The 24739-nt window shown below is 34.7% G+C and overlaps 3 protein-coding genes across 3 annotated transcripts; 1 reads left to right on the top strand and 2 right to left on the bottom strand.

Annotated features, from left to right (window-relative positions):
* The first annotated feature begins 1675 nt into the window (after positions 1-1675).
* Positions 1676-2101, top strand: LOC145113188 (uncharacterized). The gene has a single exon (XM_079049308.1). It carries the CDS (start codon positions 1676-1678, stop codon positions 2099-2101), a length of 426 nt encoding a protein of 141 aa, XP_078905434.1.
* A 4180-nt stretch (positions 2102-6281) lies between these two features.
* Positions 6282-8704, bottom strand: LOC145113187 (uncharacterized). Its single transcript, XM_079049307.1, has 6 exons — positions 7936-8704; positions 7622-7834; positions 7430-7525; positions 6856-7092; positions 6760-6767; positions 6282-6653 (listed from the first exon to the last, which is right to left on the bottom strand). The coding sequence occupies exons 1-6, from the start codon at positions 8702-8704 to the stop codon at positions 6282-6284; spliced, it is 1695 nt and encodes a 564-aa protein (XP_078905433.1).
* Positions 8705-10109: 1405 nt separating this feature from the next.
* On the bottom strand, positions 10110-11580 carry LOC145115425 ((S)-8-oxocitronellyl enol synthase ISY1-like). Its single transcript, XM_079051716.1, has 2 exons — positions 11425-11580; positions 10110-11345 (listed from the first exon to the last, which is right to left on the bottom strand). Exons 1-2 carry the CDS (start codon positions 11461-11463, stop codon positions 10215-10217), a joined length of 1170 nt encoding a protein of 389 aa, XP_078907842.1. The 5' UTR covers positions 11464-11580; the 3' UTR covers positions 10110-10214.
* Between the last annotated feature and the right edge of the window lie 13159 nt (positions 11581-24739).

The following is a 24739-nucleotide window of genomic DNA, read 5'->3' as shown; positions in this document are numbered from 1 at the left end:
ATTGCTGAGGAAAGCAATGTTGTCACCTTATTGGTTGTTTTATGTCAGGTTGTCTTGTTTGACATAAATTGTTGAGGAAAGCAATGTTGTCACCTTATTGGTTGTCTTGTTTGACATAAATTGTTGAGGAAAGCAATGTTGTCACCCCATTGGTTGTCTTATTTGACATAAATTGTTGAGGAACCTCCGAAGCAATGTTGTCCCCCTAATGAAAATCCTTAGGCTAGGTCCCTTGTGATAGTTGTTTTAGGGACGTAAAGTGAGGATAACGGGAATGGGTAATTAGGGTTATTTTTGGTTGATGAAATTAATAAAATTATTGTTGATTGATGAACTTAATAAGTTTATTATTTATTGTGGGTTGAAAACCCTATATGCTCACCAGGCTCCCAAGCCTGACCCACTCAGCCTTTTTATCTACAGGTAGTGGACTCCGAGCATAGTCGGATGATGATGAGAGATTTTTGGATTATAGGCCAGTAGTTGTAAATAACTGTTGTAAGGCTTATAATGTCTTGTTTATGCTTATGATCTGTATCGGAACATGACATCCCGAGATTTTGATATAAAATGAAAATATATATTTTAAAAGAAAGGTTTTGATAAATTTTTATCATGTTTTGTTTTGGGGAACAAACTCCGCAGCCTCTTTTAAAAGGATTACTCTGATTTTATTTTAAAAAACATAAACGAAATCGGTCTTTTCTGGCCGTGAAATTGGGGATGTCACACAATTCAAATAAATTAGGGCACATGCAACCTAGTTTTGATCGATGTCTTTCAAGAATAGCAACATATTATGAACCCTAGGTTATAAGACTTTTCTATGATCTAATTAACTTATAAGAAGAAGAAAAACTAACCTTTAAGATTGTTGTTGTAAAGAATCTTGAATTCCTCCTTGAAAAACCTTTGGTAGCAAGCGCCACAAGTGTCGCGCCTCTAATGGTTCACACCCAAACCCTAGCAACCTAGGAAAACTATAGAGAGAGAGAGAGGGAAGGAGCCAAAATTTCATCCAAGGCTCTTAGAAGGAAGGCTTGTCCGAATTCAACCCTAAGGAGGGTTTATATATGTGATGTGAAGGTGTTGGATAAGGCATGCATCTTCAAGATAACCCTAATCCCTTAGTTTCCTCCCTAAGGCATCCAAGGCACCCTTAGAGCCCAAGGAAACCCTAGAGACACTCTAGATTTCATTCCCCCGTCCTTAGAGCCCAAGGAAACCCAATGCTCAACTATTGAACATTGTCACCTTTAGTCCTCCAACTTTTAATTAATCCAATTAATCCCGAAATTAATCGAATTAATATCTGATTAATTATTAATTAAATACTACAATTTCTAATTAATATATTATTCTCATAATATATTAATAAATCATTTATTTTAATTTCCAATTAATTTATTAACCATATAATAAATTAATAAATTATTTTCTCTCTCTAAAAGCTATCATATTTAATTGCTAGGTCTGAGGCAACCCAAAAGGACTGTGAACATGCGACAGTGTAGATGGACTTAGACACCTAATCCAACACCATATAATAAATTAATAAATAATTTTCTTTATCTAAAAGATATCCTATCAATTGAAGTTTATATCAATTATAGTTATGGACTTAGACACCTAATCCAACATCATCTACACATATCACAAGAGTCTTATGTACCTCATGGATCAGTCGAATCTGAACATGCGACAGTGTAGATGGCTTGACGTTGTCAAGGATTATGACTGCGAGATTCTTTATCACCCAGTGAACGCCAATGTGGTTGCCGACGCTTTAAGCTATAAGGCGGTTAGTTTTCCTGATCGAGGACACTGTTTGAGGATCACCATCGACTCCCCACTTCTGGTTTTGATCAAGGAGGCTCAGGCCGAGGGAAACAAGAGGAAAAATTGGAAGCAGGAGACGATCAAGGGTGAGATTAACATGTTTTCTACCAACAGTCGCGGGATTTTGACCCGGTGCGATCGGGTTTGGGGGCCATTTTCTGGTGGAGTCCGACAGACAGTATTGGAGGAGGCTCAAAAGTCCAGGTTCTCGATTCACCTTAGAGCCACCAAGATGTATCAGGATTGGAGACTTAGTTATTAGTGGCCCTACATGAAGTGGGATATAACATGTACGTGGAGAGATGATTGACATGTTAGATGGTCAAGGCTGAGCATCAGAGGCCGCATGGCAAGTTACAGCCCTTGGAGGTTCCCATGTGGAAATGGGCATAAATCATTATGGATTTCATCACCAAGTTGCCGCATACGGCCAAGGGATTTGATGCAATTTGAGTTATTGTCGACTGATTAACCAAGAGTGCTCATTTTCTTGCCATCCGGGAGAGTGCTTTGTCCGAGAAGTTGGCCTATGTATATGTGCGCAAGATCATTGCTCGTTACGGGGGCTGGTTTCTATTGTCTCCGACCGTGATGTGCGCTTTACTTCTCGATTCTGGTAGAAGTTTCATGAGGAGTTGGGTACGAGACTACATTTCAGCACTGCTTATCACCCCAGACTGATGGACAGAGTGAGCGGACGATTCAAGCTGGAACTCCTACCTTCCCCAAGCTGAGTTCTCTTACGTGAACAACTATCATTCCAGTATTGGTGCGCCACTTTTTGATCTTCTCTATGAAAGGAAGTGTCGTACACCAGTGTGTTGGGGTGAGGTCGATTACAGGGTCATAGGGAGGACCAAAGTGGTGCTTCAGACTACGGAGCTTATCCAACATATCAAACAGAGATTGCAGACAGTCCAAAGCCAACTGAAGAGTTATGTCAACTGAAGACGATCCGAGATAGAGTTCCAGGTCGGGGATACGGTTTTACTGAAGGTATCAACTAGGAAGGGTGGTATACTCTTTAGGAATAGGGGCAAGTTGGGGCCCCGATTTATTGGACGGTTTCGAGTAGTGGCCACAGTAGGTAGGGTAGCCTATCGACTGGACCTGGCTGAGGAGCCTATTCAGATTCATAGCAGCTTTCATGTTTCTCAGCTTTGGAAGTGTGTGGTTGATGATTATGTTGTAGTCTCATGGATGATATTCAGGTCGATGAGCGTCTAAATTATGTGGAGAGGCCGGTGGCTATTTTGGATACGAAGATGAAGACCTTGCGTAACAAGGTAGTACCATTAGTCAAGGTTTAGTGGAAGCATCAGAAGGGTTCCGAGTGGACATGCGAACCCGAGGCAGAGATGCGGGAGCAATGCCCAGAGTTATTCACAACATCAAACTTCAAGGACGAAGTCTGATTCAAGTGGGGGGATCGTAATACTTGGTCATTTCAGCTAAAAACTTTCCCTTCTTTAATTCTTAAGATTTTTGACAGGTTCAAGTTTACATAGGGCGTAGATATCATCTATGCACTGCATAGAAAGGAAAATTGATGCGATGCTTTAATGAACTACGTGGGTCGTAGTTTGAGAGTACGCATGACGTACTCGGCCATAGTGGAAACCCTAAATCCAAGGTTTTGAGCCCTATTTAAACACCTTAACCTTCCTAAACCACTTCTATTCTAAGCCTCCATCTCTCCAAACGACTCCCTTGAAACCTTAACCCCATATTTGTTCCTTGTGAGCTAAAAAGTGTGTTTTAGGTGCTTTTGAAGGAAGAAGAAGTTGGTGTTGTTTCTTGGAAAGCTTCAAGCGTTGTAGATCTGGGTTTTGCACCTCTTAAGCATTATCCAAGAGGTATAAAGTTCAGAACTTGACGAATCTATTGTTAGATCTTGATAGCCTTAGGTTTATGTCCCTTTTTGTCCCATATTCTTGATCTAGTTGGGTATGAGCTACTCCAGACCTTATGAGTAGCCTTTTCTGACTATTTTGAGTGCATGAAGTCATAAAAATTCTATCTTGGTCCTTTCTTTCCATCCATGCATGAGTTATGGAGCTTAGGATCTTGTAATAAGTTAGGGTTTTGGATTTGGACACTTTCTAGCCATGCAAAGTCATAAAGTTGGAAATTTTATGATTTTGGATGCTTTTCGGAGTTACATCTGAGTATTAGATGAAAGGTCTTAAGGGAATAAGTACTTATTGGAAAGTTTTTTTTTGGCTTGAGTATGTAGGGTGTACCTAAGGGTATGCATCATGTAGCCCAAAAGTGTCGCGTAAAAGCCAATTCACCCTCTACGCAGGGCGTAGAGTTGGAGTACACAGGGCGTACTCGGTCTGGTCATGACCATTGACTTTTTACCGTTGATCGTTGACTTTGACCAAGTATTATTTTAGATCATTTTGGGTAATTTGAATAGTAGATTGAGATTTGGTCATTGTTTATTGTATAGGTGACCTGTAGAGACAATATTTGGAGCAGTGATCAGTTCAATGATTGTCAGAATGTGAGGTGAGTTTTCCTTACTGTACTCGTGGGTCGAAGGCGCCAATCCCGGCCTACTAGGTTGTGTTATGTATCCTGGTATATAGGATAATTCTATTTTGTTGTGATCTGTTATATTGGTAGATTTTTATGATTACCTGTATTTGATGGTTATATCTTATTCTGCTGCATATGTCGACATAGTGCGGTTGGGTTGAGGCAATATTGCTCTGTGCTGAAGCCAACAAACCTAGGAGCAATCCAAACATAAGTTGTAGGCCGGGAAGGAAAACCAGACTAATGTTGTGGTTCGGGAGCAATCCAGACATAAGTTGTGTGCTGGGAGGGCAGTCCAAACTTATGTTGTGGGCTCACGTAATCCAGTTCGATGGCTGTAGACCCAGTATGCATGTTGTTATATGTTTGTGTGATGCTATTTTGGGGAAACTCACAAAGCTTTGGCTTACATTTTGATTTTATGGTTTCAGGTGCTTTAGAGGAGAGGATGATAGATGGAGAACTCACCGACCACAAAGATTTCTGATGGAAGTTGTAGATCGGCAGAGGAGAGGTAAAAGACTCACCAGAGGTCGCTGGTCAGTGTTGCAATCGGCGAACGGCGGAGATGAGAGGCTGAGAGCGCACATAGGCCACCAAAGGTAGAGAGGAGAAAGGGACCAGTGAGCACTCCACAACAACGACGATATAGAGGTGTACACTCCAGCCGGTTTTTTTCCAATTAATATAATTTTTTTGGTTTTTGTTTTGGTTTCCTTAATCAATTTGTATCCTAATTTTTCTAGGATTGGTTTTGGTTTTTCAGTATTTTTTTGAATTTTTGTTATTATTCATTTATTTTTCTTATCTATTATCCCAATATCTAACGACTAACGAGATATTGATAAAAGTTTGATTTTCTGGTTTTTTTAAAGTTAATTGCTAAATTAAATAATTTTGTTGAATTGCATATATGAAGATATCATAAATCTGGAGGGGACTGCAAGTTATGCAGAAATAAAAATAGATCTATATATATATATATATATATATATATATATATATATATATATATTTCAAGTATAAGTAAATACATCAAAAATCAGGGGGGCCATGCCCCCTTTGGCCCCAATAAGATTTTGCCCCTATTACTCAATGGGCTCTTGCAGCTTACCTTTTTATTGTTGTCTGCATTTCAGGTTCTGGTAGACTTGGTAAAGAAGTATTAAGTTTAGTTGTTGAGATGGTAGTGCTCAGTACACATCTTTGCATCATTTATTTCCTTGTGATAACTTATTATATCTTGCTAATTAGCATAAATGTATACCAAGTTGTTTTATAGATTAAAAGTGAAAATGTTATGTCTCGAAATGGGTAAATAAGAAGATAGAATACCATCCTCCCCATGATCCACATTTAACATTCAAACCTAAAGAGCATCACCATCTTGTTGAAGTAAATAAGAGACCTCTATTAGATGAAACATGCTTCTAATTCCTAAACAACCATTATATTTAGTTATTTACTAGTCATCGCTCTCTTCCAACTAACTTAAGAGATATTTCTTTCTCCGAAATAAACACTCCAAAAAATCAACTTCTCAACGATTTAATAGCTTTTGAAACCGTGTCGGGGAATCTAAAGCCAGACATCAGGGTCGGTTCTGAGGATTCAAATGCCTAGGACACGACGGATAACAAAAGGCCCTTAGGCCTTAACGTGTAACAAATTAAATTACATAAACTAATTTTTTATTAAAATGACGATAAACTTTATAGCAATAAACATAGCAAAATCATAGTATTTTAATGAGTAATTACATATCTTAACAGCTAACCGGCGATCCGTGAAGCTCTCCTAGCATTCTTCATTGCAAATTGGCTGATCAAGTCTTCATAGTCTATACTATCTAAGATTTTGTTCTTGATAGATATCATCGCCAAACCGCTAAGTCTTTCTTAAGTTGTTGTGGAGTGTAAGTAAGATTTCACAAACTTCAATTTTGAAAAACTCCTTTCTGCAGATGCGACCGTTACAGGAATAGTCAACAATATTCTATATGCAATGCTTGCATTTGGGAAATAATCAAGATCTTTCAAAAACATCAAAACATCTATAGGGTTGCTAAATTCATTGGTTTCCAATGTCTCAAATAATTTCAACTCCGTATAAAGTTCCTCGGCATCAATATCCGATCTTTCTTCAAACTTGAGTGCTTTTTCAAGATGATGACAGTACGACTTAAGATATTTATATTCAATTCCCCTCAAATTATGTGGAAATAAAAAACCAAATACTTTGTCATACTGTTTGAATTGTTCAAATCTTGTCTTAAAAGAATAAATAGTTTGATCAACAATGTATAAGAAATAAATGACTATGAAATTATCGGCAAGTGTAAATGAAACTTCTTCGCTCCTTAAACTCTCATCAAACCTTTTTTCCTTTCAATCAAACGCTTTTGTGGAAAAATTGGATCAATACTCATTTCAATAGCAATCTCCTTAGCTTCAACAATCGCTTTTTAAAAACCGGTTTCTCTATAATCCTTCAAGTACCCAATCAACTTTTTTATTTCTGTAATAGCATTATCAAGATGCATATCCTTTGATTGTAACTTCTTACTCACAATATTCACATGGTTTAGTACTTCATACCAAATAACAGTTGACACCAAAAATTCAAAGTCACCAAGTTCCTTTTCTGCTAGCGAAGTTGCTTCACTTGCAATTGCAGCATCATTACCTTTTTCTCCAACTTGAAGTAAAGCTTCACATACATCCACACGTTGCAGTTTAATAGCCTTTACACTCTCAACCCAACTTTCCCAACAAGTTTGACACAATGACTTAAGACTCCAAGCTTTAACATTATCTTTCAAAATTTCTCACCTCTTAGTAGAATTTGCAAAGGTAGTATAAATGCGTTGGATGAATCCAAAAAAAGTTCTTTCCTTTAACACACTTGTTAGCCATATCACATAATGTTAGATTAAGAGCATGGCAAACACAAGGAGTGTAAAATGCTCTAGGATTTATATCTGAAAATCTCTTTTGCACTCATTGGTGTTTTCCTTTCATGTTTGCTCCATTATCATAGCCTTGACCACACATATCATCAATTTGAAGACCAAGAGACTTTAACTCCTCAAGTGTAATATCAAATAGTCTTTTTCCGGAGGTATCATCAACATTCAAAAAACCTAAAAAGGACTTCTCGATAGTAACAAAATTATATGATAACTTTAAATACCTCACAATTATAGTCATATGTTCTCGGTGACTTGAATCGGGAGTACAATCAAGTATGATTGAGTAGTACTTTGCTTCCTTTATCTTCTTGATAAGTTCTTTTTTAATTTCTTTAGCTATCAAAGATAGTAGTTCGTTTTGGATTAGGTAGCCAAGATAATGCACATGAAGCCCTTCACTTGTGATCTGTCGCACATGCTCTTTGATAACCGGGTCAAACTCTTTCAACATTTCAATGACACCTAAAAAATTTCCATTACCTATTACATACAATTAACAAATAAGAAGTGGAATCAGTCATCATAATTAACAAAAAGGTATTTGGTGGAACTAGAACAAAAAAAATATAATTTATAGTAACCATTTTTATACAACTTTTCATTGGATCCATAAAATGCTAAATTATGTTTACTAAGAAACTTCACTACTGCAATAATTCTCAAAAGGATTTTTTTCCAGTAATCTCTTTCTTTCTTGAACTGATCGTGTTGAATTTTATCAATTGTTTCATTCAAGTTCAATCTTTTAAGCATGTCAAACCACTTATTCCTATTTGTAAGATGATCCAATGAAATTTCGTGTTCTTTAACCCTAGTGGTAACATGGTGCCAATCTGCATAACCTTCACCATCCAATTTACCTTTCGAAATCCCTTTTCTAAACACTTTACAACATAAACAAAATACCCAGTCTAGCTCTTTCGAATATACTAGCCACTCTCTATCACATTTCTCCAAATTTGATAAAGTTCTTGTATATAAAGCTGCAAAAAATTGTCTATCAAATTTATCGTGGGGATCATACATAATACTATTATCTCTTCTAGGACCTTTCTCGACTAAAAGTTTAATCTCATCAGAATTAAGTTTTTCCCACCTTCTTGGATCATATATATCAACAAGCTCTTGCTCTTCTGTCTCTTCTACTTCTACATGCTCTTGCTCTTCAACATGCTTTTCAATGTGCTCTTCAACATGCTCTTCAACAAGTTGTCTATGGATAAACTTATCTAGAGCACTGATGTCAACCTTTCTCTTTTCTTCATCTATTTTTCTCTTTTTACGTTTTTGATAACCGGATGATTGTTTAGACTTCATCACTACAAGTTCATTAGTTTCAACTTTCAACATTCAAGCAATTACAATAAGCATAATTTGAAAATCTGAGAATCAAATAACCTGATTTCTGATAAACAATTTTACAATAAACATAAACTCATAATTTAAACTACTAAATTAATTTTTATTAATCTTAGAAACTGATTCATTCATTCAATATTCTATTAAACTGATTTCTATAGTGATAAACTGATAATAAACTATTAAATTGATAATTTATGAATCATTTAAGTGTGCAATTGACAATTATAAACTGATAATCCTCAATTTCTCATAAATAATACCTAATTGGCTCATTACCAGGAGATAAAATCAGATAATTGACATTCGAGTTGGACTGCTGAATCAGATAACCACAGCGACTCAACAATAACATTCACCCTTGCTGTCGTGTTGGCATGTTGCTATTCGCTTAATCGCTAACACTGTAACACCGATCATTTTTTTTTGAACGACGAACGTGAATACGTGATGCTGGCTTCTGTTTCATCCAATTCCTTCTGTGATGAGCCGATGACTAATACATTTGGATTCTTTGGCTGAAAATTATATATACTATTAAAAAAAAATTAGGCCCCTTAAAATTATGTAACTTATTCCAATGTGTAAATAGGGCCCCACAGACATACAACAGATGTGTGAACTCCCTAATGTCGACTTCAACAAAATTAATGTGAACACTAATTGAAAGCATTTTGGCTTTACGCTTTCCAAATAGAAAGTTTGGAAGTAGTTTTATCCACCGTCCATTTTCAATAGTCAATTCAGTTTATATTTTTTCTGACAAGCAAACCAAAATAAATAAAAAGGCAACTTAATAACGAATAACTCCAACCAAAATTCATTTTGTGAAGACAATAAAAGTGGGAGGTGTAGCATATGAAAATCATTATATTTTTGAGAAACCAAAGATAAATGTCTACTCATTTTGAAAATTGGATCTCTCAATTTCTGTTTTTTCCAGCATAAAACCTTTTGTTTTGTGACATTATTGTGTTTGTCAAAATATACATAATTTTGTAATATATTAACGATTTTATAACTTACTTCAAAACTATTCAAAATGGGTGAAACATTATATTATTCTAATAAAAAGAAAATGAAACGTTTTTGTAATGACAGGTTTATAAAGTAATATTGCAAATTAAAATAATGAGTAAAAAATAATTTTGCAAAACAGATAGTTATTTAATGATACTTTTATACCCCACGTTCGTGCTTAACCATTTTGTTTATACGTTTAGGAAACAAGTATCGTGCATCTTTGATCCAATGATCCTTACCAAATTTTATTTGTAATTTCATACCACATATGTAATTTACTAGAATTCAAAGAAACTAAAAAAAAAAAAAAAAAAAAAAAAAAAAAAAAAAAAAAAAGTAAAATTCATTTTCAATTATCTTAACAAAAACACAATTTAAACAAACTCCAATAATCAAACACTTTTATTCATTTCTTCTTACAAATACATCATATCATTCATAAAATACCCAAAACATTAAATCATTATCAACCTTCAAATCAAGGAACAATCTTGTAACCTTTCATCTTATCAATCCAAGAAACAAAAGAGGATTTGGAATTCCTAAACCCTAAAAACCCATGTTCTTTGCTCTTGTTCATGGTGTCCAACATACACTCACCTCCAAGAATCACATCCACAAACCACCATACACCAACCTCCTCCAATTTCGTAGCCTGCAATCCCTTCTCTCTCACAATCTCATCCCACACTTCCCCTTTATCCTTCATCATCTCCACCAAGCTCATCTTCTCACCACCTTCATCAAATCCTCCATTTTCAACCTCAAATTGCTCCGCTAACACCTTCCAAAAGTGCTTCCACTTGAACACATCTCCATTGCTGATGTTAAAAGCTTCATTCTTTGCGTAAGGCTCGACTGCTGCCCATATGTGTTGCTCAGCTATCAAATCGGCATCTGAAACATCGGAGTAATGATCCCAAGCTTCCTTAGTCCCTGGGAATTTCAATGGAACTCCTTCGTGTTTACAGATTGTAGCGTAAACGCATAAAGTACCGATTATGTTCATCATGCTATAAGGCGAAAAACCGAAGATAGTTCCAGGTCGATGAACTGACCAGGTTAATCCTTCCTTCTGTTCCACAGCTTTGAATAGAATGTCCTCTTGGGTATAGTAGAAATTTGGGGCATCAAGACGAGGTAGATTTTCGTGAAAAGGGGGATCATGAGCGACTTTTCCGTACAATTCAAAAGGACCTATGTAATGTTTCCGACCAGTTTGCAAAGATACGTGCAGTAAATTGGGGGAATTCGGGATCACTGCATCCAGGACATTTTTGAGCATTTTTCCGTTGATCTCGCAATTCTCAGATTCGGTGGATCGATTTGCCCAAGTGACGTAGAAGACATGAGTAACGTCTTGGAGACCACCGAGTTTGGTGAGGGTTTCTTCCGGATCGGAGATATCGCACTGGATATACTCGATAGGGTGGTCGGCGTTCCATTGAGGGCGAGGGCGACGGGCGACTCCGTAGACTTTCCATGGACCGCCGGGTGTGTCGGATAGTGGAAGGATTTCGGCGAGGCTGTTGCCGACGATTCCGGTGACTCCGAGGATTAGGGCAACGCTCTGGTATTTGGGTGGAGCGTCGTCCTCATCGAGCTTTTTCTGTGTAAAGTAATCGATTCTTGAATTTAGTAATCAATTGTAAAGTAGATGAATTGGGATTGAGATGAAAGTTGATTACCTTTGCAGCTCCAATTGCTCCGGCCCACCACCAGCTCATCGCGTATATGGGAACGGATCTCCGACGGATAATGGATGTAAAGGGTGGAGAAGGTTGTGGAAGGGAGCTGGCAACAGAGTGTTTTTATATAAGGCTTATGACGACTATTCTGTATTCAGTAAGATCAAGATCAGATGCTTATTTATTTATTTATTTATTTATTTATTGTTTATACGATTTGGAGGATAAATTGCCTGTAAATAGAAAATGATTTGTATTTTTTTTTTAGAAAATAGGCTAATTTTGGTATAGAAATTAACGAACAATTAAAAACCCATTAATCTAAAAAATATGTAATCTATACAAATTTAGGTAGTATACTATGTAAATAACAAATAATTCTTTTTATTCTTCTAGGACAACTAACAATTCAAAGTGATTAAACAAAATGGTAAACTCCATATAAACGGCTCACGTCAATCCACATTAAAACTTATTTATGTTTACACTAGTTGCTTCATCTATAGATTTGAAAGACCACTTTTATAGATGATTTTTGGGGTCTGAATTTCCAACATAATGAAACGTACAAAGAAAGAGGTGTACAAACAATTAAACAAAAAACATATATAAACAATAAAGTTCAAAGAACAAAAAGAAAAAAATAAGCTAGTATATATATTGTATGAGAACCACAATCATGTAAAATTGGGTCCAAATGATGTGTTGATAACTAGATTACTTGAATAATTAGACAATTGTTTGGTCAATCTCTTTGCTCCTTATTTCTAGGATATTCTAACAACAAAAACACTTCAATTCTTAAGTAATAGGAAATACGCAGAGATATCTTGTTCGCATTAGATTGTTTCAAATCATAGAAGAGCCAAAACTGACGTTTTATCGGTATACACATATTGTATGAGAATTGGATGTTGATAACAAAAATAATGGTTTTTAAAAGTTAAAAGCAATTACAGGAAGTTTATGTTCGTTAAATTGACAAGATTGAACTTAGACTGACAAGACAACTTAAGCTAACAAAGTTGGCCCCGGGTTGACGATGTCTAATCTAATTGAAGTTAGGCCCAAGCTAACAAGTCAACTTGAGTTGGCCACCATTAGTCTCACGTTGTCCAAACTAACCCGAGTCAGCCCAAGATAACTCTCAAAACCGAGTCTTAGAGCTGATAATACAACTCAAGTTGAATGATCCTAAGCTAATTTCACCTATTTTTATGATGATTTGTTTCTTCTGAACTTTGACATTGTTATTCATTGTGTTCGAGATCAAACTCCTCTTGTATAAGTGTATATTTGGCAACACTTGACATTTATTAGACCACACTATAAACCCTTAGGCATTCATGTAAATTTTAGAAACACCAAAATGCTCGGTTACACTAAATTCCCAACAAATGATATAAAACATGAACTACAACTTATACTAATTCACTACCCTTATTTTAAGCATCGGCATCTTTTTATACAAGGTCATTTCATCAGAAAGAGACAATTATTCATTATCCACCATCATATTGATAGTCGTTGATTTCCCTCCTTTGATGACATGCAAATCACCACAATCTTATTACCATTACAAGACTCAGAAACACATTTTGATTACCACATTTAGTATCCAATCCAGAAATATAAAGAATAATCGTTATTACAAGTAAATGAAGTAATTTATTATTTGGTAAACTAGGAAGAAAACATCAAAATATAACCAGATTATTCATGAATTTTATTTATTTATTTCTGGTTTGTGACGTATGTAACAAATGTGAAAGCTAATTCCTCTCTAAATATCGAGTTAAAATTAATTGTTGGCACGAACTTTGAATTCAACATTTTCTTTTTTTATTAAACGATTTATAATTAAAAGATATAGCTTCTTCTAGGGACTTAAATTGAAGAGAAAAACACATGTGCGGCACGTCAAAGACATAAAGTCGCTTGTTTTACGAGAAAATGTCACGACGATGAAGGAGACCACGTGTGTTAGAACCCACCGTTGTTATCAACTCATGTACAAGATGTGGGTCCTGCCGTGAGAACACGTCTCCGTCGGCCGGATTTCCGATGAGAATAAATAAGTTGACGGATGACATCGTGGGACCGGGATGGTCCAAAAAGCCGAATAGGTTAGTGTGAGACCGTGGAAAGTAGAAAGTACTAGCTTTGTGTTTATTGTGTTTTTACATATGTTTGGTTTCGTATTGGAACTATTCCAGTTAGTTTGACTATGCATGTGAGTTCTATGAGTTCTCATTTGAATGCATAAGACAAATCACCTTGATCAATGGAAAGTACATTGATTTGTATAGGTGAGCTGCTCAACAACATGGAAGCAATGGTAGGACCCTTGTGCTACTAGATGGCTGGAAATTAAGATTGAACTAGTTCAGTCCATATGAGTTTGGATTTATCACAAACCTTATCTTGTGATTATGGTTTTGACAAATTCACATGGATAGGAACACATACACCATTAAATCTAAGTGGTAAAGGTTTCTCTCTGCTTCATGAAAATGATTGTGAGGAAACGCTTTCACTAAGTAGATTTTAAAGAGATTACAGTTGTGTTAATTGCATTCTCAAATTCGATTATGATTACGACGTCCTTTTTCATAGTTCGAATTGTGAGAAATGACAAAAAGTTTGAACATTCGGGACTTGCTGCTGTAAGTTCTAAAATTGTTTAGACACACATGTGAGCTTTCTAATGAAAGGTGTATAAGCTTGTGAAATCTAAATAAAATACTTTTCAAAGCACCAAGTATCAGAAATCTAAACTTTGGAAAGAAAGTCAATAAGTATTGATTTCTAGAAGTTCAGCTGATTTCTGGGTACATGTCGCTAGTGGGAGCATAAGTGTTATGCTTGTAATAATGTAATTATTATGCTAGTGGGAGCACAATTATTACAATAAGTATTGCGAGTTAGCAATGCTAATTATAGAAAACAAAAGTTTGCAAAGTTTCACAGTTTGAAAAAATTGTTTTGCTATAATTAAGGGAGAGGAACTCATACTTCATTTCAAATCTAAAAGCTTAGATTGAGATTTTAATAGAATTTAGTCATGAACATATATGAATGTTATGATGAAATGATTCAACATAAGGAAATTCTATATATGGAAATGTTATAGCGAGAGACCGGTAAAGTATCATGTCTTTATGTAAGACATTATGAATCGTGTCCCATATGCTTCGGGTATAGGATCAATTGTATATGCTATAATATTTGTGTGTTCTGAATTTTCCAAATGCCTAGGGCATGAAGAAGGAAAATGGACCAGAACCGTATATGACCAAAGTTGTTAAACAACTGTTAAGGACAATCCAAGGTTCGCCAAAGATTGGTTGCTTATGGACAGTTGGAAGTATAGTAATGGATGGACCATATTGACATGATTATGAATAGATAGGATTGTCACATGGAAAATATGGAAATGTTTCCATAATGGGACTTGGATATTAAGAATCTATGTGTAAGTTAGAAACTTTCATGCAAGAAGGATGTTCAAAGGAATGTACTTTGAATATGAGACTTCGTATATGTGGAATTTTCCTGTAACAATCTCCAGTGGAGTAATTTGTAATATCATTGTCCAAGTCTCTGTGACTTTGGTGCATTGACATTACGAAATGATCATTGCATGATAGTTTAGAATCTAACACATTCTAATAGTGGCAAGAATTTCGTATTCTTACCGTTACGATAAGGATTTGGAATTGTGAAATGAGAGTCATTGGAAATGTTTACAATTCATCTATTTCACAAAGTAAGGACCATAGGTAAACATAGTGTGCATGCTTGGAGAATGGGATAACTATTGTTTTAATTCAAGTGTTAAGTTGATTGGTCGAAACATTATACAATGAATAATGTGCAATCCATATGGTGATTAAATAATAAGTGTTTTATTTATATTCAAAAGTTTTGAAACCATATTGGATTCAATTATTCTTGTGTTTCACTTTGCATGTTGTACTTCCCGAATAACTAGGTTTTTCAAACATCCACAATCAATCATACTTTGGAAGTAAGTAATGAGGTAAGATTGTCATGGATCTGACTATAGATTGTCTAAGTGTTTAGACATAGCACAAGTTTGTTGCAATGTTCATGAGTATTCCTATAATAAGATTTGAGTATTGGATTAAGCCCACGCTCATGTGAATCACTTCATGGATTTATCACGAGTGATTGTGAGACGATAATATATTATATTCTTGAAACCAAGACATGTGAGTTGTAGTTTACAAATCGGTTGCACATTGATGGTACGTAAACGCACCAGTAACTTGGTGTTATAAAACATATTGTTGTGTGTGATTTGATGAGTAAATTGAGCAAGCATATGAGTCGAATTTTATCCGTTCCTTTTACCCTAAGAGGGATAAAAGCAATATATGTGGGCCCCTCGATGATTTAGTGATGACACCCTAAGCGCTTGGCCACGCCTGGACTGATTTGGTTTGTTCAATTAGTCAGTCATCATAAATCAGAAATTAGGAAACAACACATGAACAGAGAGAATGATTATAATCCATGTCTCAGTTCATACGAAATCTTGTAGAATGGAGGAATATATGATCCTTATCTAATGGACGCGTCAGAGTTCGACAACGACTTTTGAGAGCTACGATTGCTAGTCGGTTTTTGAAGTCGTATTTGCAGTTATAGTTATTAGACTTATCCAAGTAGGAGACTGTTGGATTAGGTGTCTAAGCCCATAACTATAATTGGTATGTACTTGACCCGAGAGTAGCATTGCCCATTTTGGGTTGCATTCACCTGAGCAATTTGATAGGAAGGATATTTGAGAAAGAGGTTATTTGTAATTTATTAATATATTATAAGAATAATATATTTATTGATAAATCATATTATTTAATTGGTATTGATCAATAATTAATTTGGAATTAATTTAGTGATCAAAAGAGACTGATTAAATTAACAGGGGTTGATTATGTAAATCAGTGATACATATAGTTTGCGCTAATGATCCATAATTGATTAGTAATGAACTAAGTTTATATGGAGTCCATGAAGTGGTATTGGATTAAAAGCCTAAGTGTATGAATTAGGGTTTACAAGTGACCTTTGGAATTCTACACTATATATGTAACCTCTTCAACCCTAAAATCGCCACTTGTGTTCCATGATGAAACCCTAGACGATTTTGGTGGTTCCTTGCCTCTCTCTCATTGTTCTCCAATTGTTGGTGGTGTTTTGTGAACCATTTGAGGCATCTCACTTGAGGTATTAATCTCTTGAAAGGTCAAGTTCTACAAGCTACATAAAAGAGGTATTCTTCTAACTAGTTTTTATGTTGTATATCTCCAATTGCATGCTAGCTAGGGTATATGCTTTGGATAATATGAAATTGCATGTGTAATTAGAGAAAACTTAGATCCAAGGCATTAGGGTTGTATGTGCACCATCGGAGTTTTATAGTACCTAAAACCCAACAAGGAAGTATTAGAAATTATGTCAGTGTGAAGGTTGAGACGATCAATGGGTTTATGAATACCAAGTCTAGAACGGGGGGTCATAGGATGTGTACTAGAAGGACCTGACAATGAAGAACGGTTAGGAGAAGCAGGTGACGTGGTAGCAACGTAGGAAGAGGTGGCTTTCGCAACAATATCGTCGATCAAAGAGTGATGATCGACGGGATCAGCTACATTGTCGATGAGAGTATCACCGACAGGAGTAGGGAAGGTGTGAATGGGAGAGGTAGGATGGTAGGAGTGGATGTTCGGATCAATAAAACAGTTGCGGGAATTGGAGATATCAAGAAAATCATAGGTGGGAGGATGATCCGGGGTCATTCATCCGAAGGGAAAAGTAGTTTCATCAAAGGAGACATGGCGAGAGATAATTATTTGTTTAGAGTGGAGATTGAGACACCGGAAGCCTTTGTGATTGGAGGGATACCCAAGAAATATACATGGGACTGAGCGATGTTCATTTTTATTTGTGTTATTGAGGTGAGGATAACACAAACACCCGAACGCCCGAAGGTGTGTGTAGGATGGGTGTTTGTTGAAGATTTTATGAAAGGGCGTATCATTTTGAAGAGAAGTGGAAGGAAGGATATTTAAGAGGTGGGCAAACATATGAAGAGCTTCCACCCAATAAGTGGGAGGAAGATGAGCTTGGAAAAGAAGGGTACGTATCATAAATTTTAGAGTTCGAAGCATACGTTCTAATTTCCCATTTTTTTGGGAAGTGTATGGACATGATAAATGAATATGGATGCCATTGGTGTCACAAATTTGATGGAAGAGAGAGTTGTCATATTCTTTTCCATTGTCACATTGAAATGTTTGAATATCGGTGTTGAATTGATTTTTGACGTAAGCACGAAAATGAAGAATTTTCGAGGACACATCCGATTTCAGTCTAAGAGGGTACACCCACACAAAATGAGAAAATTGATCAAGAAAAATAACATAATATTTTATTCCACTATGACTTAGCAAAGGCGAAGTCCATACATCCGAATGACTAACTTGAAAGGGAAATAAAGCATGAGTTGTAGACAACTTGAAAGATAAATGAGTATGCTTGCAAAGTTGACATGCATGATAAAGTAAAGGCAAATCATTTTTATTACATGAAATGGAATTGCTATAAATTAATTTTTTAGACCGGGATGACCGAGTCTTTGATGCCACAATGAAGAGATAATACTAAGACACGCTTGAGGACTCGGTTTAGTAACTGGATAAAGATATTTGGTGCTATCATATCGAAGGAGGATGCGTTTGGTGAGAAAATCCTTCACAGAAAAACCAAACTCATAAAATTCTATAGAACATTTATTATCACGAGTAAATTGACGAACAGAAACGAGATTTTTAATAATTTGGGGAGTGATAAGGACATTTTTTAAAATAAGGGTGCGAAACGGATTTAAAGTAAGAATAGAGTGAGCAATTTTGGTGACTGGAATACGAGAACCATTTCCTACTAACACCGATAAATTTGAATTATTGCACTTATTTTTAATTGACTTAAGACTACCTGGATCGGCATGAAGATGAGTGGTTGCCCCGGTGTCCATGTACCAATCTGCATTGCCCGGGTCTTGAAGGGTCATGGAACTGAACGCTTGTGGTAAATTGGTCGGTTGATCCATGTTGGGTGGATATTGGAACCATTGCCAATTGTTGGGCTGAACAGTGGGTTGGGGTGTCATTGAGAAAAATGATTGCTGATGGGCTGCAGTCGAATTTGGCCAAGGCTGATGAGAACCACTTGGGCTTTGCTGTAAAGTGGGTCACGCCTGAGATTGATTTGTGGGAGTGGGCAGCAGCCCACGTTGCTGTTGCTGGTACATAAAGGGAGTCGTCACTGATGTATAATACCCACCCTAATGAGTCATCTGACCACGAGCATAGCCACCACCGCCGGACCTTCCTTGTCGGCCGCCGCCTCTGCCGCCTCGTCCATGGTAGTTCCGACCACCACCACGGTTGCCAGAATTATTAACACGTTGATTTTGTTGCCTGTTTTGGTGCTTTGTTGTTAGAACTGTGGTAGAGGAGGAGTTGTCACGATGTGTGGCCTGAATAAGACGAGTGTGATCCTTGAGCAGAGAACGTTCTTCAAGAGTAAGCATAGAACACATTCAAGAAACGTAGGAAGCGGATTTTGATGGTGGATGGTTGTAACAACGTGAGCATATTTTGGTGACAGACCGTTGATTGTGTAGATAACAAGATTGCGTTCGGGCACCGGGGATCCGATATTGGTAAGTAAATCAGAGATATATTTGATACGAGTTCAATATTCCATGATTGTGGAGTCTCCAATTGTGATATTCCGAAGTTCATCATCAAGTTCCATGGCTTTTGATTCCTTCTTCTCGTGAAACAGGTCTTCAATTGCCTTCCAAACGTCAGCAGCAGTTGTGTTAATAGTAATGATGGATCGAAGAACATTTTGAGTTAGAGGACCGTAGAGCCATTGTTTGACAATGTTATCAACCGTCTCCTATATCAGCATCGTCTTTAGGAGACCGATCAAGATGATTATAGACTTTATAGCCAATGCAGTGAGTTTTAAATAGTTCTTTCCATGAATCATAGTTCATCCGATCGAGATCAAGAAGAAGAGGAACGCATGACTTGATGTTAGTTATGCCATAGATCTTATCATTGATAGTAGGTTTACTGTTGGAAGATCCTAAAGTCATGGTGAGAGACACTAGACAGATAGTCGAGACAAAAAAGTAAACAACAGAAGTGAAGAAGGAGAGAGTTGGAGGATTAGGAGTCGGCTAGGGTTGAGGAAGTAGTCTCTGATACCATGTTATCACCAATATTTCACATGAATCGACATTGTGCCTCTCACGTATCTTAAATACCACAAAATACAAAAAAGGGCTATAAAGAGTACAATGGGCCAAAGAACAATACAGGCCTGCAAAACCAAATACATAGGAAGAATACAAACTAAATATGGTACATATACATATATACGTCTAACAATGTTCTTCAAAAATTAATTAGAAAACAAATATATATTATCAAACATCTGCAAACTACAAAGTATAAAATTGCTTCTTATAATAAACACAATAACCAAATCCTAACTACCTACCATCAAAGAAATTAGAATCAGAGTAAAAAGTATAAACAAAAAAAGGAGAAAAACAAAAAAAAAAGAACAATGAAACATATAAGTCTTTTTCAATATTGTTTATCTTTTTTAGAAAAAGCAGAAAAATGAACAATGCATATCACAAGCTACAATTATCTAAGAAATGTTATCTAAATCAGGATATGAGTTTTTGGCATTCGATGCAACCCTAATTGATGCAGTTGTTTAAGGTAAACTACTCAAAATATTTCTTTTATTGAAGCATCTAACTTATGAGAGCAACAACAAATGATAGTAATAAGAATGATCAAATTGAGATCGATTTCATAACCTCTTACAACACTAATTTTAACTAATCAAAATCAACCATATGGTTCCATAAAGAGTTCAATACAATCCTAAAGGACCATATGTAGAACAATTTGAATGCATAAGATAAAACCAGGACATGATATGTCAAAAAAAAGAGGCATATCAAAAATAAAACCATTATATTGAAGCATGAGACCAAAACAATCAAATAAGGAGAAATTATAACTTACTTAGTGAGGATTGATCGAGTTATCCAGAATTCTGGATGCACGACTTCAAACTCCTGCAATCAACTTCGATTAAGAAAATAGAAGATTAGAACTTAGAAGACGCTGGAGTCTGAATGCACAAGTTCTAGGTTTTGATTTGGCGTTGAATTGAGTGAAAGGGACATTGGGTTTTACGATTAACTTAATAGGTTTGAAAGAGGGTGGGTTGGGCTACTTAAAAAAATGAAAAAAATGAGGGTGTGCATGGGCCTATGATGGCCCTCACGTGGCTCTGCCAGTAGTTTTAACAAGACGATGGTCATGAAGGGAAAATATACGTCGACATAAAGGGTCAAGAATCTAGAAGTCCAACCATGAACATAATATATATATATATATATATATATATATATATATATATATATATATATATATATATGGGAGGGTTCAATAGAAAATAGATAATTAGGACAATAAATACTAGAATCAATAAAAGCATGACAACATGTCACTATAATTATTTCAGAGCAAATTACTGAAATGGTCCATGTGATTTGGGTAAATTTGTTAGTTTAGTCCTTATCGTTTTTTTACTATAGTCGAACCATCCTAAACATTTATTTTTGTTACTAGTTTAGTCCTTAATACAAATGAAATGACCATACTACCCTTATTGAAAAGATTTACAAATACCATGTTTTATATCTATATTAATTCAAAATCAAATTAGACCCAAATCTTATACCAACATTATCTTCAAAATCAAACCTCCAAACTGGAAAATAATATCGTTGGCAAACCTGCAATATCAATTCAAGCACTTACTATTTGATGTCAAACCTTGTGATTTACATCATAGAATCACTGAGAATCACCTAATTACTATTCCAGAAAACACATTCCATGTGTGAAAAATTAAACCAAACTTGTAGATTAGGGAGATGTTAGAAAATACACACACAAAAGGAGATTGATTACAAGGATATGTTAGAAAACCCTCTTAAAAAGAACAGTTGGAGATATGAGGAGGCAATTGTTTCTGTTCCTTTCTTTCAAAATATCATTCGGGAATCTACTTCAATACAAAGAAGTTCATCAAGAAGATCAAGATATGCATTGGTATCAATCACTAGTGAAGATAACTTGGAGTCCCGAAAAACGAGGCCAATAGACATGCATCAACACATCAAATTCCAAATGGCTATCAATTTTATGCCCTCTTTTTTGAAAATCTAAGAGGTCTACCCAAATACATGCTCTCTCAAATCGCCAAAGGAGTGGATTATCACATAAGTGGAGGCAGTATCATCGCATCAGTTGATGAAAAAGAAGATGCAGAAGCACTATTTGTCCAAAAGGTATTTGGATTTCTAAGAATCTATTATATTTTCCTCGAATCGATTAAACGAGTTACTTTAGGAATCCTTGTGGGTACTTTTCCGAGATGAAGATACTCTGAAACACCGACGAAAATGTTGATATGTATAAATTTGTTTTAACTGTTCTTCATGGTCCTCAATAAGTCATTCATTAAGAAGGTTCAATTGGTGGAGATAATATCTGTTTCGAGTCAACTTGCGATTTTTGCGATCTGTTTAGTTCTTTTGAGAAAGAATTTTTCTACACACGAACAGACGGAGATCGGGATTGCCATGCTTTGCTTGGTCTTGTTCGCTTTTGTGGATCAGATCCCGAACAAATGGAACACTTTGATCTGTTATATAAAACATCTTGATCCCGACAACAAATCTCTCTATCTAGGTTTGAAAATATCATATATGCACATTAAAACCATCGGACACCGCCTGAAGTTGTCAATATGCATTCAAAGCCACCAGAAACCTTTTGACGTCGTCGATCTACCTCAAAAAGTCATCAGAAACCTTATGACACCGTCGATCTACTACCAATCGCTTAATAATGGAGGTCAGCGACGATTGGGGCGACCGGTGGTCAGCTTGAGACAACATGCTTCGTCTTTCATATCCGGCCAAGAGATGGTGAGAGATGGTAAAGACGGTGGGGTCGTCATCATATTTTGGGGAGGAAGATATTTTATGAAGCAACAATCCATCAATGAGTGTTATGTATTTGGTGAAGTAGGAGTGAGAAAGAGAAGTAGAGGATGCAACACGATGGTAAAAAACTAAAAATAGAGGAGGGAATGAGATATAAACGTGAAGGATAACTATATTTCTTTTATTTATGTTAATTTTTCTAATAAAAAAACAATAGACTAATTAGAGATGAATTTTTTAATTTAAATAACTTCTAAAATACATTACATATGAATAATGAAATAGAAATGTGTCCTTTTTATCATTGGTAGTCACCATTAACCCTAATTATGTTTTCTCTTTCTAAAAAAACTTTAATTATGTTTTTTCTATTGAACCTATTATACATATATATATATATATATATATATATATATATATATATATATATATATAGAGAGAGAGAGAGAGAGAGAGAGAGAGGTAGGTTCAAATGTTTCTTACATGTATTATCTGCTAGAATACACCAATAAGAATTCAGTAAATATTAAATTATTATTTAATCAAATAAAGATAGATATTAAATGATTTTCATAATTATATGTATATTAAATGATATCCATACTTATATATTTTTTTATGAAAACTAATTAAATTTGTCATTAATGTCAATAATAATATTCTTTCAGAATGAATTCATATCTACAAGAATGAGAGTATATTCTAGCAAAAATAATAGTGTATTCTAGTATAATACACTATCATTCTTCATATTACATGCAACTTTATTCTATTTTAAGTGAGTGAGTCCTGAAACAAAACACAAACTCATACATAAAAACCTAGACGCGAATTCAATCTAAAAGAATGTTATTGCTGACATTAATGACAAATTTAATTAGTTTCCATAAAAAGAGAATTATAATTATGGATATCATTTAATATACATACAATTATGAAAATCAATTAATATCTATCTTTATTTAATTAATTTTACTAAATTCATATTGGTGCATCTTTATATATATTAAAAGAGAAACTTGATGACATCACCTTCAACAATCAGGGTCATTCATCGTATCTCCTTAATTAATTTCAACTGTTGGATCATTTTGATGATGTCATCATAAAATAAAATAAAATTAATATTAACTAAATTAAGTTGACTACGTTTGAAAAGTTGAAAATTTATTAATGGTGACTAAAATTTTTAATTGGAATTTATTGAAGTGAAATAAATGTCAACATAATTGTCAAAAGGGCTAATGTCATAAAACCCCTCAAATTTTCAGGGTTTTGTCGGTTTTGCCCAAAGTTGAATTTTATGTCCGTTTTTACCCTAACATTTTCTAAAAAATGCTCGGTTTTACCCTTTTACCGGTGATAACAGGTTATCATCATATTAACTTCGCAAAAAACCCTTAAGTTTACAGTTTTTTTACGTTTTTAACCTTAAGTTTATAATTTTTTTACACTTTTACCTTATGTATTTTTTTTCATATTATACGTATTCATGCAGAAAAATCATATTTATATACGAAAAAAATTTAATTAAATATTGTATTTACATTTTTTAATGTTATTTCTTTATATATATATATATATATATATATATATATATATATATATATATATATGTGTGTGTGTGTGTGTGTGTGTGTGTATAGGTTTTTTTCTTGGATAAACCATTTAAGATGTAAAAAAAACAAATTAATATGTTTCTAGAACTACAAATACGTTTTTTATGTATTTAAAAATATACATATCAATAAAAAAACTTGTTCAATCATAAACATGTTTATATAAGTATATATATATATATATATATATATATATATATATATATATTTAGAAGTGTAAATATGTATTTTGATATATGTTTTTTTTTAAGTATAAATATATTTTTAGAAGTATAGATACATATTAATATATAAAAATGTAAAAATATGTATTTATACTTCTAAAAACTATATCTATAAAACACGTATTCATAATTCTAAAAATATTATTTATCTTTTTAAATTATATAACCTTGTAAAAACACACACACACACACACAAACAAATATATATATATATATATATATATATATATAACATTAAAAAAAATACAATATTTAATTAAACATTTTTTCATATATAAATACGATTTTTCTGCATGAATACGTATATTATGAAAAAAAATACTTAGGGT

Source organism: Lactuca virosa, chromosome 5 (genome assembly GCF_052849685.1).
Source record: "Lactuca virosa cultivar CGN04683 chromosome 5, Lactuca_virosa_CGN04683_v6, whole genome shotgun sequence".
Taxonomy (NCBI): domain Eukaryota; kingdom Viridiplantae; phylum Streptophyta; class Magnoliopsida; order Asterales; family Asteraceae; genus Lactuca; species Lactuca virosa.
The sequence above is the reverse complement of the archived record's forward strand: the minus strand, read 5'-3'. Positions and strand labels throughout refer to the sequence as shown.